The 20,816-nt window shown below is 44.9% G+C and overlaps 2 protein-coding genes across 7 annotated transcripts in view; one reads left to right on the top strand and one right to left on the bottom strand.

Moving 5' to 3' along the window:
* The window catches only part of LOC131109370 (guanine nucleotide exchange factor VAV3-like), a 34,822-nt gene extending 28,052 nt beyond the window's left edge, over positions 1–6,770 (top strand). For 3 of the 5 annotated variants that reach the window (XM_058061293.1, XM_058061291.1, XM_058061294.1), the window contains 3 exons: positions 3,248–3,301; positions 4,605–4,753; positions 5,046–6,770. In XM_058061293.1, coding sequence (XP_057917276.1) covers positions 3,248–3,301; positions 4,605–4,753; positions 5,046–5,087 — 245 coding nt within the window. In that variant the 3' untranslated portion in view covers positions 5,088–6,770. The remainder of the gene's footprint in view (positions 1–3,247; positions 3,302–4,604; positions 4,754–5,045) is intronic. The other 2 variants (XM_058061292.1, XM_058061295.1) reach the window with 1 other exon arrangement.
* Positions 6,771–14,143: 7,373 nt separating this feature from the next.
* LOC131109953 (netrin-G1-like) overlaps positions 14,144–20,816 on the bottom strand; it is a 48,828-nt gene continuing 42,155 nt past the window's right edge. For both annotated transcript variants that reach the window (XM_058062540.1, XM_058062541.1), the window contains one exon: positions 14,144–17,234. In XM_058062540.1, coding sequence (XP_057918523.1) covers positions 16,999–17,234 — 236 coding nt within the window. In that variant the 3' untranslated portion in view covers positions 14,144–16,998. The remainder of the gene's footprint in view (positions 17,235–20,816) is intronic.

Here is a 20,816-nt window from a genome sequence, read left to right as displayed (position 1 = left end):
GGGGTGTCCCTTTGGAAAGAGTACTGAAATAATAACGGCAATGTGGAACATTCTTGCAGTTCTCTTCACTTTAAAGAAATGCAAAGCAGAACTATAGAAATATGTTAGCTTGCTGGCTATTTGAAATGTAAAGTACATCATCACCAGCTACACCGCAGCTCCGGAGGCGGCCGCCTTCTTCTTCCTTCAGCTCGGCCGTGTTCATAATTAAGCGAGGATGTCCTTCACATTGAAATATTTACGTCTCCTGAAAAGTCTGCCATGTTTTTCCTAATGGAAATTACATGGAATGTCATAAATGGAAGTCAAAGTGTGAGGGGTGGTTTCCAAAAAAGTGTTTTCACTCAGAGTGGGTGCTCTGCCAAGACAAAATCTTTGATTCTATTTTATTGTTGCCTTTTTGTGTAACTGGAGTTGTTGAGACGCCACAAGAAGAGCAAGCTGATACCTGAAAGGGGAAATGGATGCCACCTTGGTGAGGAAGTTGCAGTAATGAGGCGTTTAAGCACGTATGACTCAACGTAAGCCATGCAGCCTTGGATGTCCAACCACAGGCATCTTTAGGACAATACATCTTCTCAAAAAGTAGTAGAGGAGGAAGGGAGGAAGGACAGACAGAAGGAAGGAAGAAAGAACCTTCCCTGACGTAGATCAGGTGGTCTTGCATCCTCCAACAGGATGCTCCAGGAGGCGAAAAGCCAGCAACATAAGTGCAACGTCAAAGCAACGTAGAGGAGCAAAGCTGGCAGCCCACCAGGCGAGCCGGGGTGGTCCCAGTTAGAGGCCGATGCCCCGAGGCAAGGCACCAGGAGCCTCTCCTCGCCGGAGCGTCACACGCCGCATGCATACTTGCTTCCCAGATGGATGCACAATCTCCCTGACAGGACACGACATGTCACTTGGACGGGCAACCGAGTAGAAGAAGAAGACGAGTGTGACAGCCGCCCACTGCGGGGAAAACCCCCCAGCTCTCATGGCGGGAACGCCACGCTAGGAAGAGTTAGCATAAAAAACAGCTGGAGTTCAGATCACATAACAAGCATGTCAACAAACTTATCTTGTGTGTGTGTGTGTGTGTGTGTGTGTGTGTGTGTGTGTGTGTGTGTGAGATGTAGCCACATCTTCGTCACCCTCATCCTCCTCCTCCCAACGCCATCGGTCGGCCATCTTCAAAGGTGCATTTGTGCGTCTCCGCCATTCAATGCACTTACCTAGCGGGGAACCGATGCCTGGTTGCATTCTGGGATAGAAGGAAGGAAGGAAGGAAGGTAGCAAGGAAGGATGGACGGACGGACAAAAGGAAGGACAGATGGAAGGAAGGAAGGAAGGAGCAAGGGAGGGAGGGAAGGAAAGGAGGAAGGAAGGAAGGAAGGACGGAAGGGAGGGAGGGAGGAAGGAAGGAAGGACGGAAGGGAGGGAGGGAGGGAGGGAGGAAGGAAGGAAGGAAGGAAGGAAGGGAGGGAGGGAGGGAGGGAGGAAGGAAGGTAGCAAGGAAGGACGGACGGACGGACAAAAGGAAGGACAGATGGAAGGAAGGTAGGAAGGAAGGAGCAAGGGAGGGAGGGAAGGAAAGAAGGAAGGAAGGACGGAAGGGAGGAAGGGAGGAAGGAAGGAAGGAAGGAAGGGAGGGAGGGAGGAAGGTAGCAAGGAAGGACGGACGGACGGACAAAAGGAAGGACAGATGGAAGGAAGGAAGGAAGGAAGGAAGGAGCAAGGGAGGGAGGGAAGGAAAGGAGGAAGGAAGGAGGGAAGGAAGGAAGGACGGAAGGGAGGAAGGAAGGAAGGGAGGGAGGGAGGGAGGGAGGGAGGGAGGAAGGAAGGACGGAAGGGAGGGAGGAAGGAAGCAAGGAAGGACGGACGGACGGACGGACAAAAGGAAGGAAGGAAGGAGCAAGGGAGGGAGGGAAGGAAAGGAGGAAGGAAGGAGGGAAAGGAGGGAGGGAGGAAGGAAGGAAGGTAGCAAGGAAGGACGGACGGACGGACAAAAGGAAGGAAGGAAGGAGCAAGGGAGGGAGGGAAGGAAAGGAGGAAGGAAGGAAGGAAGGAAGGAAGGAAGGAAGGAAGGAAGGGAGGAAGGAAGGAAGGAAGGAAGGAAGGAAGGAAGGAAGGAAGGAAGGACGCTACCGCAGCCTCACCACTACTCCTCACCACTACTCATGAGTTCCTCGTGAGTTCCTCGTGAGTTCCTCATGAGTTCCTCGTGAGTTCCTCATGTACCTTAATGGAAGACCACACAGCATCCAAGCAACCTTAGTTTGGTGGCTCCACTTCCATTTCTAGCAACATCAAGAATTGTTCAAACTTCCTGTTTGAGTTTTCTTTAGTTTTCCCCACAAGACTCACCTTGTTCGTTAGGAGCAAGTGGAAGCAGCTGAGGTGTCCACTCCCAGCTGAAGGTCTGAGTGATCAGCAGGGCTGGGCGGGTATATAAGGACCATCTGATGATCTGCTGGGCGTGTGAGAGTCAACACCATCAGTTGGCTCTCCTGGTATTTTACTGGGAATAAACTGTGCTCTGTAGGGGGTTTGTGTTTTGACCACCACTGGTCCACTGGTTTCCACTCTTTTTTTGAACTGGTTTTGTTTTGTTCTATCAGTTCCAAATGTGATGAATATAAAATATAATATCAGCATATATGGAGCCCATCAAACTCAAAGCTGTTTATTCAGTCGTGTGTCTCCTAAACAAAAATACATTAGACTTTATTTGTGCCGGTGCCTTACAGCATGCTCGGGGATACCAGTGCTTTTTTTTTTTTACATGTTTGGGAATACTGTAGGGATGCTACGTATAGTTGCCATCTTTATTTCATCTTCTAAGATTCATGTCTACATCAACAAACATTAACCGTAGATTCCAATCATATTTGTGTTTGTTGGCACGGTGGATGAGTGGGTGGCATGTTAGCCTGATCTCTGACAGCTTGCCAGTTCATCACATGACTTGAGTTGTTTTGTTGGAATGGGAACATCTGAATGACGTCGCAGGGGTTGGTTGTCAGCACTAATTGACTAATTGTCCATAAGTCATTGAGTATTTTTGTAACCATGATGAAACTATAACTACATTCATGCTAGCATCTTGACAACATCTCTTGTTGGGGGGGCACCAATGTCAGCTAGATAAGACATCACGACCTCTTCTCTCCCACTCATTGTTGCATCCCAGCTTATTCTTTGACTTTGCCAACTTTCTCTCTCCATTTCAAACTTCCTGTTCTCTCTTTTTGGCTGTTTGTGTGTGTAGTTCCTCCCGATGGTTGCAGCTTTGTTCCTCCCTCCTCCTCTCCTTTCTGGTCAGGTACATTCTACAGCTTTGCTCTCTTTGTAGAAAAGGCTTCCTGCATGACATGACTTCACTATCTTCTTTCCTTATGATGAATAATGCACTCGTGTGACACCGTGGCCAGCGGATGGCGCCCTGGTGCGCTCCGTTAAGGTGCTTCTTGACTAAAAATGTGACACATGAAGAAAGAAATACTGTGGGGGAGAAAATGATTACCAATGGTACGGTATTGCATTAAACGGTACGTAACGAGCCCATTTGCTCTGTACCGTTGGCCTGCCAACGTTGGTGAGTGTCAGCCATTCCATAAAGAAGATGGGAAACGCAAATAACTTACGTCTCGTTAGGATTTATGAGAAATCACATCAGTAGTCAACATCGTTTTCTGCATGTACCGTATTTTCCCGGCTATAAGTCACACCTTTTTTTCCTAGGTTGGCTGTTCCTGCAACTTATACTCCAGAGCGACTTATAAATAAAAAAAAGTGTTTATGTTCCATAAACACTGGACACCTTTTGTGTTCATGTTTATTTTTAGTGTAGCTGAATAAGCATTGTGTTAGCATATCTTACACCTATTCAGCCTGTTCTCTATTCTTTTATTGTTACAACTTGCCTTCCAAGAGGACGTAATGTCTGTTTTGGTCAAGTAGTTTGGAAAATAAATTACCCGCAAAAAATGCTACTTATACTCCAGTGCGACTTATGTATGTTTTTTTCTACCTGATTATTCATTTTTGGCCTTGTGCGACTTATTCTCCAGTGAGACTTATGTATGTTTTTATCTTACCTGATTATGCATTATTGGCCTTGTGCGACTTATACTCCGCAGCAACTTATGTATGTTGTTTTTCTACCTAATTATGCATTTTTGGCCTTGTGCGACTTGTACTCCGCAGCAACTTATGTATGTTTTTTTCTACCTAATTATGCATTTTTGTTCTTGTGCAACTTATACTCTGGAGTGACTTATGTATGTTTTTGTCTACCTGATTATGCATTTATGGTCTTGTGCGACTTATACTCTGGAGCGACTTATAGTCCAGAAAATACGGTATATACTGTAATTGTTCTCTACACAATGTATGAACAGATGAATTCGATTTGCTTTATTTTTAATTAATGAATTGCCTGGATGTTTTTTGGAGCAAATTGAGGTTCTACTGTACCTGAAAGACGTTCTCCTAACTTCCCCACCTGGGTGGACTTTGTCTTCCTTGTCAGAAAGGAAAGACATTTCTGTGCATGAATTTAGCGCATGTTTCCCGTGAGTCACGTGATCAGGCGTGTAACCAATAGCGGTCCTGGTATGTGCCAGTGTTTTGTCCCAGGGTGGTGTCGGTGGCCGTGGCCCGCTACGATTTCACTTCCAGAGACACGTGGGAGCTGCCGCTGCTGCGGGGAGATGTGGTGAGCATCCACAGCAAGACGTCCCACGGCTGGTGGAAGGGAGAGGTCGGGGGCAGGGTGGGTTGGCCGCTTTGCCAAATCTTCTCTCTGTAGAGATTTACTCTTTTTTCTTTTTGTCAAGTGTGAGCTATCGTCTCAAAAAATATCACTGTTATTTGTTATCGGGTGTTTTTGTTTTGTTGTGTAGCTCCGAATATTTGAGTACATAGTACATTATTCATGGCATTTTTGTTATTATACTGCATTTTCACCTAGCTAGTGTCATTTTTAGAAATAATTTACCATGCAGATATGTGATACTAATTAAGATTAAGATGAACGAGGTAAATACTGCACGTTCTTCTTCCAGGTGGGCTGGTTTCCTTCCACCTACGTGGAAGAGGAGGACTGACTTTGGGATGTCTCACCCATGTGACCTCCTCAGCCTCTGCAGGGCGCCAGATCGGTGCCGTCATTTCCGTACGCCACATATGGCTGAGAGGGAACGTAAGAGGAAACGGCATCTAGAACTTCCTCGCTACCCTCTGATGGACGCCAAGCATATGTTGGATCATTCTGGAAGCATCGCCGGACTTCACTCTTGCTACTTCGTCTTCTTCCTGGCGTCATGGCTCACCTTGTCTGGAGTCGCCTTCGTTGGGATTGCTGGAAGTCCAACGCATGAATAAATGTATTCATATTTCCAGGCAACGGCTCCGCCCATGCATTGATCAAGTCTAACCAGACAGGAAGTGCCAAATATGGACTTGGTCACCTATTTTGCTGCGATAATAATAACTATGGACTTTTCCAGGAAGGCTTGATAGAGGATTTGGGTATTTTGGTTTTGTGAGAAGCCACCACATTCTTCATTTGGTTCACCCCAAACGTTTTTAGTGGTCTTCTTCCGCCTCAAACTCATCCAAGCATGCCTTTTATGGACCTGGCTTTGGGCACTGGGAACAGAAAAGGGCCTTGACTACTCCGAGCCAACTCCTACGGTATCAGACACAGGCCAACAGGCCCCAAGCCCCCAAGGCCCCAAGGCCCCAAGGCCCCAAGGCCCCAAGGCACACGCCCCACATGTTTACTTGTTACAAGCTGTGTTGTCATTTTTGTGTTGTCGCTCAATTAAAGAGCCGCTTCCTTTTCGGCAAGCTAACGTTCCTCTGAGCGTCTCCTGAGGAGATTCAAGGCACCCAGGCTGCATTTATACTAAACTTTGAAGTAGCGGGTCACAAAACGTGTGTTCCATGGACCGCGGGTTTGAGACCCCTGCCTAAGAATGCAATTGGTGGCATCAATGGAGCAATTTAGCACGTTGAACAACTCCAAAGATCCCATTTTGGAGGCTGCTGGAGTCGTCATGTGTGGAAAGAAATGAACTTTGACGACGTCGGCGTGAGGCGATTGTATGGCCTTTGATGTTGAAGGTCTTGCGTCTTCAAAAAAAAAAGGAGCGCCAGAGGTGAGACGTTCCTCGGATTTTGTGTTTGCCTGGAATCTTCCACAAGGAATGACTCAAGGCTGACGAAACACCCGTTCATTGGAGAGTCCGGACCACCGGAAAAAGCACAAAGACCCTTTAGTCATGCAGGATAGTCAGGCTCCACTCGCCACACGGTGACACTTCCTTCATCACACAGGATCTTTTTGCAGTTGGTCCTTAAAAACAGTCGCAAGCCTGTCATATAGAGGATCTTTGCAGTTCCAATAACAGCAGACCACTCCAATCATTTGAAGGATGATTGACTTGTTATTGTAGTGGGTGGGCGTACCCCTGGGGGTACATCAATTGCCGTAGGGGGTATGTAGAAAAAAAAAGAAAAGCAATTAGCTCTGAATACTCAAAATTATGAGCACGCCTGAACGCCTCGCAGTGTGAGGAGACCGCAGCAAAAAGGATAAGAACGGGGTAGTGGTTCTTTTAGGACACCATGGAAAGATTCCATTCAGATCATTTACACTTCATACTCAACAAGTGGGATCCCTTGCTGGGACGTGGGGGGGGGGGATTCACCCGGAAATGAGGTTTGTATTTTAGACACTAATAAGAACGGGGTAGTGGTTCTTTTAGGACACCATGGACAGATTCCATTCAGATCATTTACACTTCATACTCAACAAGTGGGATCCCTTGCTGGGACGTGGGGGGGGGAGATTCACGCGGAAATGAGGTTTGTATTTTAGACACTAATAAGAACGGGGTAGTGGTTTTTTTAGGACACCATGGATAGATTCCAGCCGGATCATTTACACTTCATACTCAACAAGCGGGATCAAAACTAGCAACCTGCTGTCAGTGCTGCTCAAGCTTTTTCAAAAATCAATGAAATGAAATGAAAATCAATGAAAATTTGAGTTTTCTTCAATATTTATTATTATTATTATTTAACATAATAAAGTTTGTTTTTTAGTGTGTATGGGGACGGAGGGGGGGTTCATGGCTTCAGGTCAAATGTCAGTACACGAGCATGATCATATGTTACGGTATATTTCCCATTCAGTTAAATGGGGCACGAGTCAAAGGGCCATCACTGCTGATATAGAGGATCTTTGATTTGACAAGCGTTTCTGCAGTGGAAAAAACAGCAGCTTCCCAGTAGGTTGCCCAAAAGAGCAGAGTACTTTAAAACAAGTGTGTGACTGTCATATAGAGAATCTTTACTAGTGCTTTTGCGGTTCGTCCTCAAAAACAGCAGAGCGCTCTTATCTTATAAAGGATCTTTGACTAGGACTAATATAGTATAGTAAACATATATACTAGTTTGTATAGTTATGATGGCAAGTGTGTTCCTGACAATCATCGACTGCTTTATTAGTTTTTGTTTACGGCTCATCGGCGCGTCCGTATCCGCTCGCCATTGTTGTCCTCCCGCTCGCCGCTTTGTATTCTCCTTGACTGACATGTTTGTCTTTCTCCTTCCTGTGCGAGATCCATCAGCCGAGTGTGGATGGAGCATCGCACGTGTAGCCATCAGTATTCTCCCAACGCAAACATCGCCTCGGGCGTGTTTCCCTCCGCCGTGCCGCAGCCTCTACACCGCCAAAACTCACTGCGAACACTCCTATCATGAAGCGTCTCCCCCGCCTCTCCCCCTCTCCTCCTCCTCTTCATGTCTTAGCCCCGAGATGAAAGGCGGTGACAAGGATTTTGGACCGCAGCCTTGGACGGGACGCGTGCACGGAGGGGCTTCTGATGGACGGCCATTTTGCACCGTCGCCAACATTTTTCCTTGCCGTTGGAATTAAACGTTTTTTAAAAGTGCTTTAAGTTAGACCGACTGGGAATACGACGTCAGTGTTGGTTCCTGTTTATGTTCCCTTTTTAGTTCACTTTCTCCTTGGATGCTCTTATTTTTGTATTCACTTCCTGTCTTGCCTTGTTTCCTGTCTCCCACACCTGTTTCTAATTCACTCCCTTCTATTTAGTTCAGGTGTGGGCTCCTTCCTTTCTTGGTTCGTTGTCGTATGTTTGCTTTGTTTGGCCAGTTTGTTCTGCTTATCTGCATTTTTTATTAAAAGAAATACTTTTTATCTGCGCTTTGGTTCTGCTTTCTGCATCTTGGGGTCGCAACGCAACGACATACCGGACGAACGTGACAAATGTGCAGCAAAACAGACAACATGCCGGCTTGGCCAGCAGGGAAACTCATTAAAGAGCTGCTCCCAGTTTTAAGTTCTTCAATCTTAAATATTATAAATATCGTTTTCCTCCAAGACGGAGGTGATTCAACCTTGAGTCAAAATACTAAACCTTCACCCTGAGAGTATTTCTCTTTACAAGCCGGTGTCTACCCTCACATTTATTTTGAAAATCCATGAAACAAATTGTAGCACACAGCTGAATGATGCATGGTGATCAATTTATGTGAACGTCTTCAGTCTGGTTTCAGGTTGAACCGCTCTACTGAATCAGGCCCTTGCTAAGTGATCTTCTTTTCTCTACGGATCATGACGCTTCCTGAATATTATTATTATTATTATTATTATTACTAAATCTCTGTGTTGCCTTGGATACCCTTGATCACGCTATCCTACCAGATTGCCTTCAAATGCATACTGGTGCTACTGGTCTGGTACAAAGTTGATCCAGATCTAAACGCCTGGATCGGACGCATCATGTAGTTAGGATGTGACCTCTGAGTATTGTAGCGTCACTTGTGGGGTTCCGCAAGGATCAGTGCTTGGTCCTCTTTTGTTCAATATTCACATGCTGCCGCTCGGCGACATCGTTCGCAAACATAAGATTAGCTTTCACTGTTATGCCGACGACACTCAGCTGCATGCAGAGGTGGTTGTCGCTAAGGGTCATGGGTTTGATTCCCAGGGAAGTCATTCAAGCCAGAACCGCCACTGTCTCCACGGATCTGACAGGTGAAGGTCTGAACGAAAATTGTGTAAGATATTTATATGATGAGATTAAAATTTCGAGTGAAATCTATGAAATAATCTATGAAAGAATAATCGTGGAAGGAGAGTCACGTAGGATAGTTGAGCTCTGCAGGAACACGTGTGTCGTTATGTCGAATTTCCCACTTGAAGTTGCGAAGACCGAACAGAGGGACCATTAACTCCTCCACCGCATTGAAAGGAGAAAAAAACCAAATGTCCTTCCAGCGTCAGAGCGGTACATGTGATTCCTTAACGGGGGGGCGGAGGAGGCGCCGCCAATCCTCGCCAAGGCTGATTTGCAATGGAGGTGTGGCGCTGAGGGCCAGGCGCGCCCGAGTCGACATGGAGGGAAAATAGACTGAGCCGTGGTGCTGATGATGGTGGCGCTGAATGGGATTAGCATCTGGGGCTGGGGGGGCCGGGGGGCTGGGGGGGCAGATAGCTGCTGTAGATTGTATTCAAATCAGGAAGCATCCTATTGAATCGTGACAAGAAAGGTGATTTCTATCTTCAACTTCCTTCCTTGAAAATCCGTGTGTGTTTTGTATCGGCACATTTTTACCTCAACCAAGCCTGAGCTTATTTTTGGTTTCTTTAATGTTCTACCTGGAACCACGAAGATTGGCAGTCCATTTTGGGACGTTGGTAAAACTCACAGTTGTTTGTGTTTTCCTTGCCTTTATAGGAAGGAAATAATGTGGGCTCGCACCAGGGCCAAGTGGTCTGTATATTGGCTGGACAGTCAGTAGATGGACGGTTCGAATCCCCTTCTGATTTAGCAATTAGCAGCCCCAGACAATCGGCTACATACCCGAGTGGTTTTTGAATTTTGATCTTTTAGTATTCAGTATTTTAGCATTAGCTGCTTAAGAACAGCAGAACACATATATAGAGGATCTTTGACGAGCATCTGCAGTAGCTCCATCCTGTCATATCAGGGGTATTAGAGGATCTTTGACTCCTGTTTTTGCAATAGCTACTTAAGAACAGCAGAACATATATAGAGGATCTTTGACAAGCATCTGCATGTCGAGGGTATTAGAGGATCTTTGAGGTGCATCTGCATGTCGGGGGTATTAGAGGATCTTTGAGGTGCATCTGCATGTCGGGGGTATTAGAGGATCTTTGACTCCTGTTTTTGCAATAGCTACTTAAAAACAGCAGAACATATATAGAGGATCTTTGACAAGCATCTGCATGTCGGGGGTATTAGAGGATCTTTGAGGTGCATCTGCATGTCGCGGGTATTAGAGGATCTTTGAGGTGCATCTGCATGTCGGGGGTATTAGAGGATCTTTGAGGTGCATCTGCATGTCGGGGGTGTTAGAGGATCTTTGATGAGCAGCTGCAGTAGCTCCATCCTGTCATATCAGGGGTATTAGAGGATCTTTGACTCCTGTTTTTGCAATAGCTACTTAAGAACAGCAGAACATATATAGAGGATCTTTGACAAGCATTTGCATGTCGGGGGTATTAGAGGATCTTTGACAAGCATCTGCATGTCGGGGGTATTAGAGGATCTTTGAGGTGCATCTGCATGTCGGGGGTATTAGAGGATCTTTAAGGTGCATCTGCATGTCGGGGGTATTAGAGGATCTTTGAGGTGCATCTGCATGTCGGGGGTATTAGAGGATCTTTGAGGTGCATCTGCATGTCGGGGGTATTAGAGGATCTTTGACGAGCATCTGCAGTAGCTCCATCCTGTCATATCAGGGGTATTAGAGGATCTTTGACTCCTGTTTTTGCAATAGCTACTTAAGAACAGCAGAACATATATAGAGGATCTTTGACAAGCATTTGCATGTCGGGGGTATTAGAGGATCTTTGACAAGCATCTGCATGTCGGGGGTATTAGAGGATCTTTGAGGTGCATCTGCATGTCGGGGGTATTAGAGGATCTTTGAGGTGCATCTGCATGTCGGGGGTATTAGAGGATCTTTGAGGTGCATCTGCATGTCGGAGGTATTAGAGGATCTTTGACGAGCATCTGCAGTAGCTCCATCCTGTCATATCAGGGCTATTAGAGGATCTTTGACTCCTGTTTTTGCAATAGCTACTTAAGAACCGCAGACATATATAGAGGATCTTTGACAAGCATCTGCATGTCGGGGGTATTAGAGGATCTTTGACAAGCATCTGCATGTCGGGGGTATTAGAGGATCTTTGACGTGCATCTGCATGTCGGGGGTATTAGAGGATCTTTGACAAGCATCTGCAGTAGCTCCATCCTGTCATGTCAGGGCTATTAGAGGATCTTTGACTCCTGTTTTTGCAATAGCTACTTAAGAACCGCAGACATATATAGAGGATCTTTGACAAGCATCTGCATGTCGGGGGTATTAGAGGATCTTTGACGTGCATCTGCATGTCGGGGGTATTAGAGGATCTTTGACGTGCATCTGCATGTCGGGGGTATTAGAGGATCTTTGACAAGCATCTGCAGTAGCTCCATCCTGTCATGTCAGGGGTATTAGAGGATCTTTGACTCCTGTTTTTGCAATAGCTACTTAAGAACAGCAGAACATATATAGAGGATCTTTGAGGTGCATCTGCATGTCGGGGGTATTAGAGGATCTTTGAGGTGCATCTGCATGTCGGGGGTATTAGAGGATCTTTGAGGTGCATCTGCATGTCGGGGGTATTAGAGGATCTTTGAGGTGCATCTGCATGTCGGGGGTATTAGAGGATCTTTGAGGTGCATCTGCATGTCGCGGGTATTAGAGGATCTTTGAGGTGCATCTGCATGTCGGGGGTATTAGAGGATCTTTGAGGTGCATCTGCATGTCGGGGGTGTTAGAGGATCTTTGATGAGCAGCTGCAGTAGCTCCATCCTGTCATATCAGGGCTATTAGAGGATCTTTGACTCCTGTTTTTGCAATAGCTACTTAAGAACAGCAGAACATATATAGAGGATCTTTGAGGTGCATCTGCATGTCGGGGGTATTAGAGGATCTTTGAGGTGCATCTGCATGTCGGTGGTATTACAGGATCTTTGACTAGTGTTTTTGCAGCAGGTCCTAACAAGCTGTAGAGCATCCCTGTCTTATAGAGGATCTTGGACTCGTGTTTCACATGGGGAATGGTCATGATAATGGATGGATGGTAGGATATTGATTGGTGATTGCATCGTGAAACCCAGGCACTACCAGCTAGGTAGGGCTAGATTAGACTACAGACTAGACTAGACTAGACTTGTTGATTTCTTGTTCAACAACAATGCATTGTTCGATTCCCGGATGCCGTGGCGCTCCCTGTAAATACGAAGTCACACACGAGTTTGGCTTTAATTTTTGTTTAAAAGTCAAGACAGGATCTCCGCATTTCCATTTTTAGCTGGAGCTTATTAATATTTAACTCCTTTGGAAATCCAACGTGAAGCTGGGGATGCGGCGACGCTCATCATATATGCATGCTAATATTATTATTTACATTATTTACATTGTTGACTGACAGAAAAGTTTCTACTCCCCTGCACAGCGACTTTGGTGCTCTCACCGACAACCCGACATGGAGGTCTGGGTTCTTGTCTTCCAGGTCATTGAGACACAAGAGCTGCTCCTTGCCAACGTTTCCCATCACGTAGATCACCAAGGGTTAGTTACGTAAACATCACGTTGTAGAGGTCATGTGACAGATTGGAATATAGAATATTGGAATATTGATTGGAATGACAGGGACCTATGATGCTTTCCCTTGTTTTCTGACCTACAAATGTAGTTAGAATTCTGGTAGTATTCTGGTGTTAAACCTGGTGTTAAACCTGGTGTTAAACTTGGTGTTAAACCTGGTGTTAAACTACCGATGTCAGCAGAGTGGGCGTGCCTGGAGGCAGGCCCATTAAAACAAGACCATTTGGGAATTCCAAGTAAATACAGCTGGATTCTGGAAGATCTAGAAAGCTTTGTGTTATTTGGTTATTGTGTGCAGCTGCTCTCCAGGAGTCCACAACTCAATACAAAGGGTCGGAAATGAGCATAAAATGTCCCCTTTAAGTGAATTTATATTCTACATACCTTTGATCTTGGCCTGAAGCTCCCATCCATGAGGTTGGAAGAACGTTGGACGCTGTGGTACGACTCCAGGTGTCCAACAATTGAAGAGACAAAGTAAAGTACCGACAGGAAGTACATCATACGATATGAAAAAGACATTTTCAATGGACGTCTCCGAGGACTCATGTAACCGAGCGCAGATTTTACCGTGCTTACTTCTGGGAATCGTTGCATCCCGACTGAGGATGGGCGGCGTATCTGGAAAACCATGGATGAAAGGAGCGTGCCGACTGACAACTGTCGTTTGTTTACACGCTTCAGGCGGCTTGATGAGATCGTCTTTTGAGCGTCTGCAAATATGGGAGCCCGTTTGTGCAGAGCTGCTGGAAATGTGAATCGGAGACTAATAAACTATTTATCTACTGTATATGTGTCTATGTGTACATGTATGTACTATGTAGCGGAATTAACACCCCCGCCAAGCATATTTTTACGTGCCATGATCACGGGTGTGATTCCCTGTCCACAAAGATGAACGTCAAGCGGCTAGCAAGGTAAAAAAAAAGTCAAAAAGTGCTATTATTTTGCTATTATCGAAATAACAAGTGAGTATCAAGGTAACGCGTCTTGGCTGCGGTGAAGCGTAGTAGTGTCATTTTAAATAAAAAATAAATATATATATATTTGTATTGATTGTAATGATTATAATCCCGCAAATAGAATTAAAATGTTTATTACATGTAAATTTTATTCCGTGTCTTGTTTCTATTCAAAGACTATTTTTTGCATTTTGCTGCACAGCAACAAAACGTGGGAACATCTGCGTGTTTGCCCTTTTGTATTCATGCAAAAATCCAAAAGTTTGACTTTGTTTTGTCTCTTCGCTTGTCAAACATTCAAATATTCAACAACTTTTGTTTTTCCGACAAAAATGAAAATAATGCGAATCCCAGGCCTGCCTTGGAAAACATGAAGTGCTCCGCTGGATGAATATACACGCCGTTTTTATCCAATTAATTATTCAAACTATGGCCTGGGGGCCGCTTTTGGCCTGGAGCTTGTTTTTTACAGGCCTGTGGAATATTCTGGAATATTCTGTGGAACATTATGAAGGAGTATTTGCGCCACATAGGAATCGAAATCGCCCAAATCCACAAAAAAAGGACAAACCAACATGGCCGACAACTGCATTATGCTACACTTATTCCATGGATCTTTTCATGATGAACATTAGGGTGTCCTGATCAGGATTTGATGCTGATAATCCCGATAATCCAAATTGAAATTGGTTGATATCGATACCGATCCCAAAAAACCTGAATGAAAAGCAGGTTTATCCTCTGCTGGGCCCTCCAGCCGCATCCGCTGCCTTCTGAAGCGCAGATGCAGCCGACTCCCTCATCTGTGCCCGGAGAGGAGATACGATATCAGTGTGGTATCTGTGAAATCTGTACTGAGGAGGTACTCATCCCCATATGTTGCCCCCACTTCAAGTACATCACGTTGGGACCGGGGGCTTTATAGCCGCTGGCTCACAGATGATCACATCGCCAGCGTCGATCGCCACACCCTGCCAAGTGGATGGACGGACGTTCTAAACAAAATGAAGACAATTAGGACACTGATGAACGCTTACTTACTGCTGGCTCTTCTGACTCTTCCTGGGAAATCCTGTTGACGAATTAAAATATTTCTCTTTTGCTGGTAGGGAATCAACCTCCAACCACTTGTGGCTGAGGGTGGCGTCTTTAGGAATTGGAAAACAAATGTGGCTTTCCCTTCCACCCAAATAAACACAGCTTGGGGGAAGCCAGAGAGTGTATCCATACAGCCATGCCCATATAAGGAATCCCGCTCCTCTGTGACATCACAAAGGGAGCAGTTTTACCACGCCCTCTTAAAGCCAGCGTTTTGAGCCGTCCCAAACTTCTTTCAGGGATCACTTCCAAATACGTAAACCTCATTATCGGAAACGTCGGTATCGTTTAACACCAGAATCCGACATTTTAACGACATTTATAGGTCAGAAAAGCGGAAAAAGCCTCATAGGTCCCCTTTAATGAGCATACATTATCTGAAATATTTCTATATAATCATGCCCTGTCATTATAAATCCTCCTGGAATAAAAGGCAGTGAAAATGGGTATATTTCAGAAATAGCTGCAAACGGTGATTAATCATGGTTAATTAATTGGCAAACGGATGTGAATAGTCCAACCTTCTGCCCTCATTTAAGAGAACCTGCGTTGAAATTTGCATTGTAAAAACAGCCATTCGCTGGTCTTTTTCATCGTTTAATGAGAGGCACTTACAGTAGACTCGAACACAGTTTGGTGTTCCACCACAACCTCGGGAGGGGGGGGGGGGGGGGGTTATTCATCTCTCAAATAAAATTGGCCTCAGCACTCAATATGCCACCCAGTGGGATGCGACTTCATTTTTATTCATTTGACCCTCCTTGAATTAAAGCTAATTTTCTCAGCGCCTCGGAGCATGAAGGTTCCCGCAGCAGGACGCCGCCTTCAGACATCATTCCCTCCCGATTGGTTCAAGGATTAGATTCCAGATTGGCTCTGGAGCCGCTGGAGTCTTTTTGGAGCCCGTTGAGGTTCATGTGGTTCCGCCTCCGTCGTGGTCCCGAGTCCCAAAGCACCCGGGCAGGAAGTTCATCGTCGGTCGTAATATGAACATCAGAAGCTTGAGTGAGAGTGGATAGCTTTTCAAAATAAAGCACCTACAGACAAGTTCACCATGTACAACCAATGACAACAACGAGATAAAGATGTTTTTTTTTCCTCCTTTGGTGGTGGAAGTGTATTATGTGTAAACACTTACTTTGTTTTTAGGAGAACCGTGTGTGAACACAAGCAAACAAAGCGGAACACGACCTCTCGCAGTCCAAAAAAAAACGAGAAGCGACACTTTTAGCGCTTTTGCTAATCCATGAAAATATCTTTTTTGTTGTTGGTACAAAACTTAAATACAAGTACTGAATAGTACGCGTCTTGTTAGGCCAAATAAAACACATGATGACTGATACCGAGAAGGGGAAGGATTAAATAAGAGCAGCTTCTTCCTACTCCTTTTCGGATATGTCGTACCGTGCAAGCCTCAGTCGAGCTTCCTCAGCCTGGGCCCAAGTGTCGCCGATGACCAGGGTGCCCTTCAGAGACCAACGCAGGTGAAGGAGGGAGGAAGGAAGGAAGCCAATGAGGGTCGTTTAAAGGTCGTTCATAACGTGATGCGACGTACCGCAAGCTTTATATTCCGCCATCTTCCCGCTTCCAGGATGTACGCTACTTCCCAATTTCATTTGGGGTTCTTTTGTTTTTTGGTTGGGATAAAGTCTTTTGGAGATGGGAGGTGTTGGTGGATGGTGGACTATGTTTGGGGGGGGGCGGTAGAAGACGTTGGTGACAACCGACGTCAACCAACGTAGCTCTTAGAAGGAATGCAGGACTTCATTTCCAACCGCTAACAAAGACAGGAAACTCATCGGCGTCCCCTCACGGTTGGGGCGTCGGATGCACAGCCGGGAGATCGCGGCCATGTTGCTTCTTCTCCCCCCACCCCCCGCCCCTCCCAAAATGTGCACATTCAGCTACTTGGAGACTCTAAACGGTGCACAGGCGTGAACGTGAGCGTGTTTGTGTACGTGTCCTGTGATTGGCTGGCGAGCGGTCCATCGGGTGAGGGCGGCGTCACCCGGCAGCGTAATGCGAATAAGCGCTACACAAAGAATGAATAACTCTTAGAAAGCACGTGAGTCTTTTTGTACACTTGGTCGTCTCCAGTCTCCTTTACAATAAAGTATCAGATCTTCATCTGAGTGAGATTACCAAGACAGCGGTGACTTCGTCGATCCACAACGGCGTCCTGAGACGTAGAAAGGAGTCGCTTTGTCCACCTTTTGGTTACCAAGAGGATCGAGGTCCCTCAGCAAAGAGAAACAAGCAAGACGAGCGAGGCGATGGACATTCGGCGAGCGGCGGCGGCGGTGATCTGAGGCGAGGAGGCCCGTCCCGCTAACTGGTCGTCGCACTCGCCGGGGCCCTGGCAGCGGACCCTCTCGCACAGGACGCCGGTGAAGCCGGCGGAGCAGTGGCAGCGCTGGTGATGGTGGCACGTGCCGCCGTTCTGACAGCGCAGCAGGGCGTTGTCGCACACCCGGGCTGCGGACACACAAGCACAAAAGGAGAGCGTCACGGCCGGGGGCGCCAGCTGCCTCCTCCGGTCTCGTCCGCGTGTCCCTCTTTGGGGAGGTCGCGTCAAGGACGTGTGGCGTGCAGCGAGACGGAAGAGACGCGGCGGCCTTTCCCGGCAGCCATTGTTGACGACAAAGACATTTTGTTCTATTTTAAGAGCAGCAAAGACACGCGGGAGAGCAAATAATCCAGGCAAAACAAAGGACAAACCAAATTAACCAATGAAACCGTCCTTGTGTATGTGAAGCAGCCTGCTGTGCTGGGGGGGTTCGTTTTCACCCCCCCCCCATCCCCAAAATGCCAGTGCCTTTTGATATGCTAATGTGATGTTACAGCATTGTTGGAGGAAACAGATGTCATATTTGGAGCTGCTGACTGATGGATGAAAAGTACACCGGCTCATCTTCGCCGAGTCGCTTATCCGCTGTTGGCACAGGCGCAAATCCTGGAAGAGGTAATATTTACCCAGAGATTCCATTGTAATTGGATGGCTGCCTCGGCATAATCACACCATTTTTTTGCAATAAGGCGACCCCGTGTCTCAGCCTTTAAAAAAATGATATAAATGATAATAAGACAGCCCTTCTGCCAAATACTTGACTGTTTTTTTTTATTATCATGAGTATTCATTTGTTTATTTGACAGAAACATTGGTTGTTTTGTGGACTGCAACTAAAAATAAAACTTTTACAAAACAAAAATAGCTCGTTAGAGTGTCATTTAAGATTTAATTTAATTTAATTTAATTTAATTTAATTTAATTTAATTTAATTTAATTTAATTTAATTTAATTTAATTTAATTTAATTTATACAATAAAAATATACAAAAAAATTAAAACTATTGAGCCATTTTGTATAAATAAAAATACAAAATTTAAATAATTCTAAAAAAAAACAACCTTAAATTATATTAGAAAGGCAGGAAGTGAACAAATGTACCAGTGACTGTATATACAAAAATATACAAAAACAATTTAAAAAATATTGAGCCATTTTGTACTTCGGTATGTGACAAAAAATTAATAAATAAAAATACAAAGTTTTAGAATATTCTAAATTGTTGTTTATGGTATTCTTCGGGTAAAATACTTGTAGTGGTACCAGCCTTTACAATTGAAGAAATACCCCCATAGATCGGCCACCCATTAATATCTATTAATATCTATTAAAATTAATTATATTAATATAATTAATCACATCTTATGGTAGTTTATACTAGCATATGTACAAAACATATGCTGGTGTATGCGGTTATAACCACCGATTCAAACGTTTGTACTGGCGCTACTACATTCTATTTGTGGCGATGATGATGTCATCATGTCATTTGCACAATTGGCTTTTTTATGGATGCTGTGGGAGATAAAAAGTGAGCAGAAAACATGAAAAGCAAAACAAATGTGATTTAAAAAAAAACAGTATTTAGATATGAATTAGTTTAGTACCGGAATGTTCCATTGATAGGACAAAAGCCACCACAGGAAGTAAAAAGGACCAAGAAGGAAGGCTCCCAATGCTAACGTGTGAGACTATGGGATGTTATTTCATGTCTACAGGGCTCTAATAATGCTGAAAAAACTTATTTGGAAGGTTTATGAATTTATTTATGAGTTTATTTATGAATAAAGATTACTACTTTGCTGAAGTTCATTAATCACAGTCAGTCCGGGAACCGATTGGCTGCCATAAACCAAGAAACTTCTTCCCTCAGGAAATAAAGTCAATCTTACAAATCCATCCCAGAAACCCAAGATATCTACCAAAAGATATTTTGTTGGGAATAATTACTTTTCCATGCAGAAAACAATGCAAAGTAGTAATAAATGATGAACGTATGGAACTTATTGATGCATCAGCATCAGCATCAGCATCAGTATCAGCATCAGCTGCTCCTTGAGAAGAGCGACGTGTGAAAAACTACGTTCACTAACAGTCCCGTTTCCATGTGTTTATTACCGACTCACAGAACAGAATCGGTTTATTGCCAAGTGTAATTGGCACAATAGGAGAAATTAGAATCAGTTTCGATCTGGTTTAGCGTCACTCATGTTCCTATTTGGGATATTTTCATCATGGAAGTTTAAGACGTTGATGCTCCCAGGGTCTATCATCAAGCATCTGTGGACCAAAAACAAACGATGCCATCATTCTACTTGGGGCGTATCGATGCTAACGTGATCATGTTCGCTCTAATCCACATTAGCCCTCCCGTGGAAAGATTTTAGTTCAGGGGGGGCTATATTTAAACTAGCATCACTCCTCCTCGTTATCAACTTCATCCTGGATAAATCCCTCGACTCTTTAAGATTGAATTTGTGGATTTAAACGTTAAAACTTAAAAAAAAATTAAACTAAAACTGCTCTTTTGAGTACAGCAAACGTGACACAAACGGAGTGAGAACATCCTGGCGGTCCTCTGGTGCGTCCTCTCCGGGAGACATATGTCCGCCTCACACCTTCTTGATGTGTGATGTTTTAGCACTAAAACTGTTGCGACACGTCCGCCCTTGAGCAAATGCAGGGCAACAAGCGACAACGTGCGTCCGAAATGAACTTGCAGACTGACAGCCATTTTCAGACTAGAGAGCTCCATACCGACATCCTGTTTTGGGGCTTTTGCTCAACTTTCAGCAAAACTGAATATTGACTTTTAGGACGACATCAACATTGAGAGTATGTCAAGAAACTTTAGACTCTTACATCAGAAAAAAAAGAGTTTGTTTCTAGCCTTTTGGGGTCTTTATAATTCAGCAGGAGAACACAGGGTTCTTTCAGCCAAAACATTATGACCAAATGACCATTATGACCAAATGTTTGTGACCAAAAAGCTGAGAAAACGAGCTTTTTCTGCAGAGAAAAAAAAATTCAGGCCAATCGGTGACTGACGTCCATTTTTGTTTTTAGTGACACCTCAAAATCAGAGTGAAACTGAAATTCAAAGCACGAAATGGCGAGGGATGACGGTACTTCTAAACGTCCTCCGTGATGGCGCCGCTGATGCTCCCGTAAGACGCCACATCGGGAGGTCATTTCCAGATACGGGATCAGCTAACTTCATGCCGATCGGAGACGAGGCCAATGCTGCTCAATTACGTCAGATCAATATCTTTTTCCATGATGTCAGGGTGAAAGCTGAAACACTGCCCCCCCCAGCCCCCCATATCTCCCATTATCATATTAACATGAAGGCTTCGTCATTAATCACGGCTGCAGGCGCTGAGGTTCAATATAGATTGCCCCCGCAGTCGCAGCTGACAGCGGCAGTTTAGACAACGGAGCGTTCAAAGGCAGCTTTTTTTTTTTGCTAATAACTTTGTCATAGAAACTGAAGTGACGCCAGGAAGTCAACTTGGTGGCTTATAAGAATAGGAGAATGGCTTTTTGATGGACCGCTTCGTCTTACAAGCTTTGTTTGAATCTTAGTTTAACCACGACTTTAACCAGTCTTGAACTAATCATGATGTGCTATATAGTATATCACTATATGGACACTTACTATGGTACCCATTATGGCATTGGATGCTCATATCACCGAGTACTTCTGTACA

Source organism: Doryrhamphus excisus, chromosome 22 (assembly GCF_030265055.1).
Source record: "Doryrhamphus excisus isolate RoL2022-K1 chromosome 22, RoL_Dexc_1.0, whole genome shotgun sequence".
NCBI lineage: Eukaryota > Metazoa > Chordata > Actinopteri > Syngnathiformes > Syngnathidae > Doryrhamphus > Doryrhamphus excisus.
The sequence above is the reverse complement of the archived record's forward strand: the minus strand, read 5'-3'. Positions and strand labels throughout refer to the sequence as shown.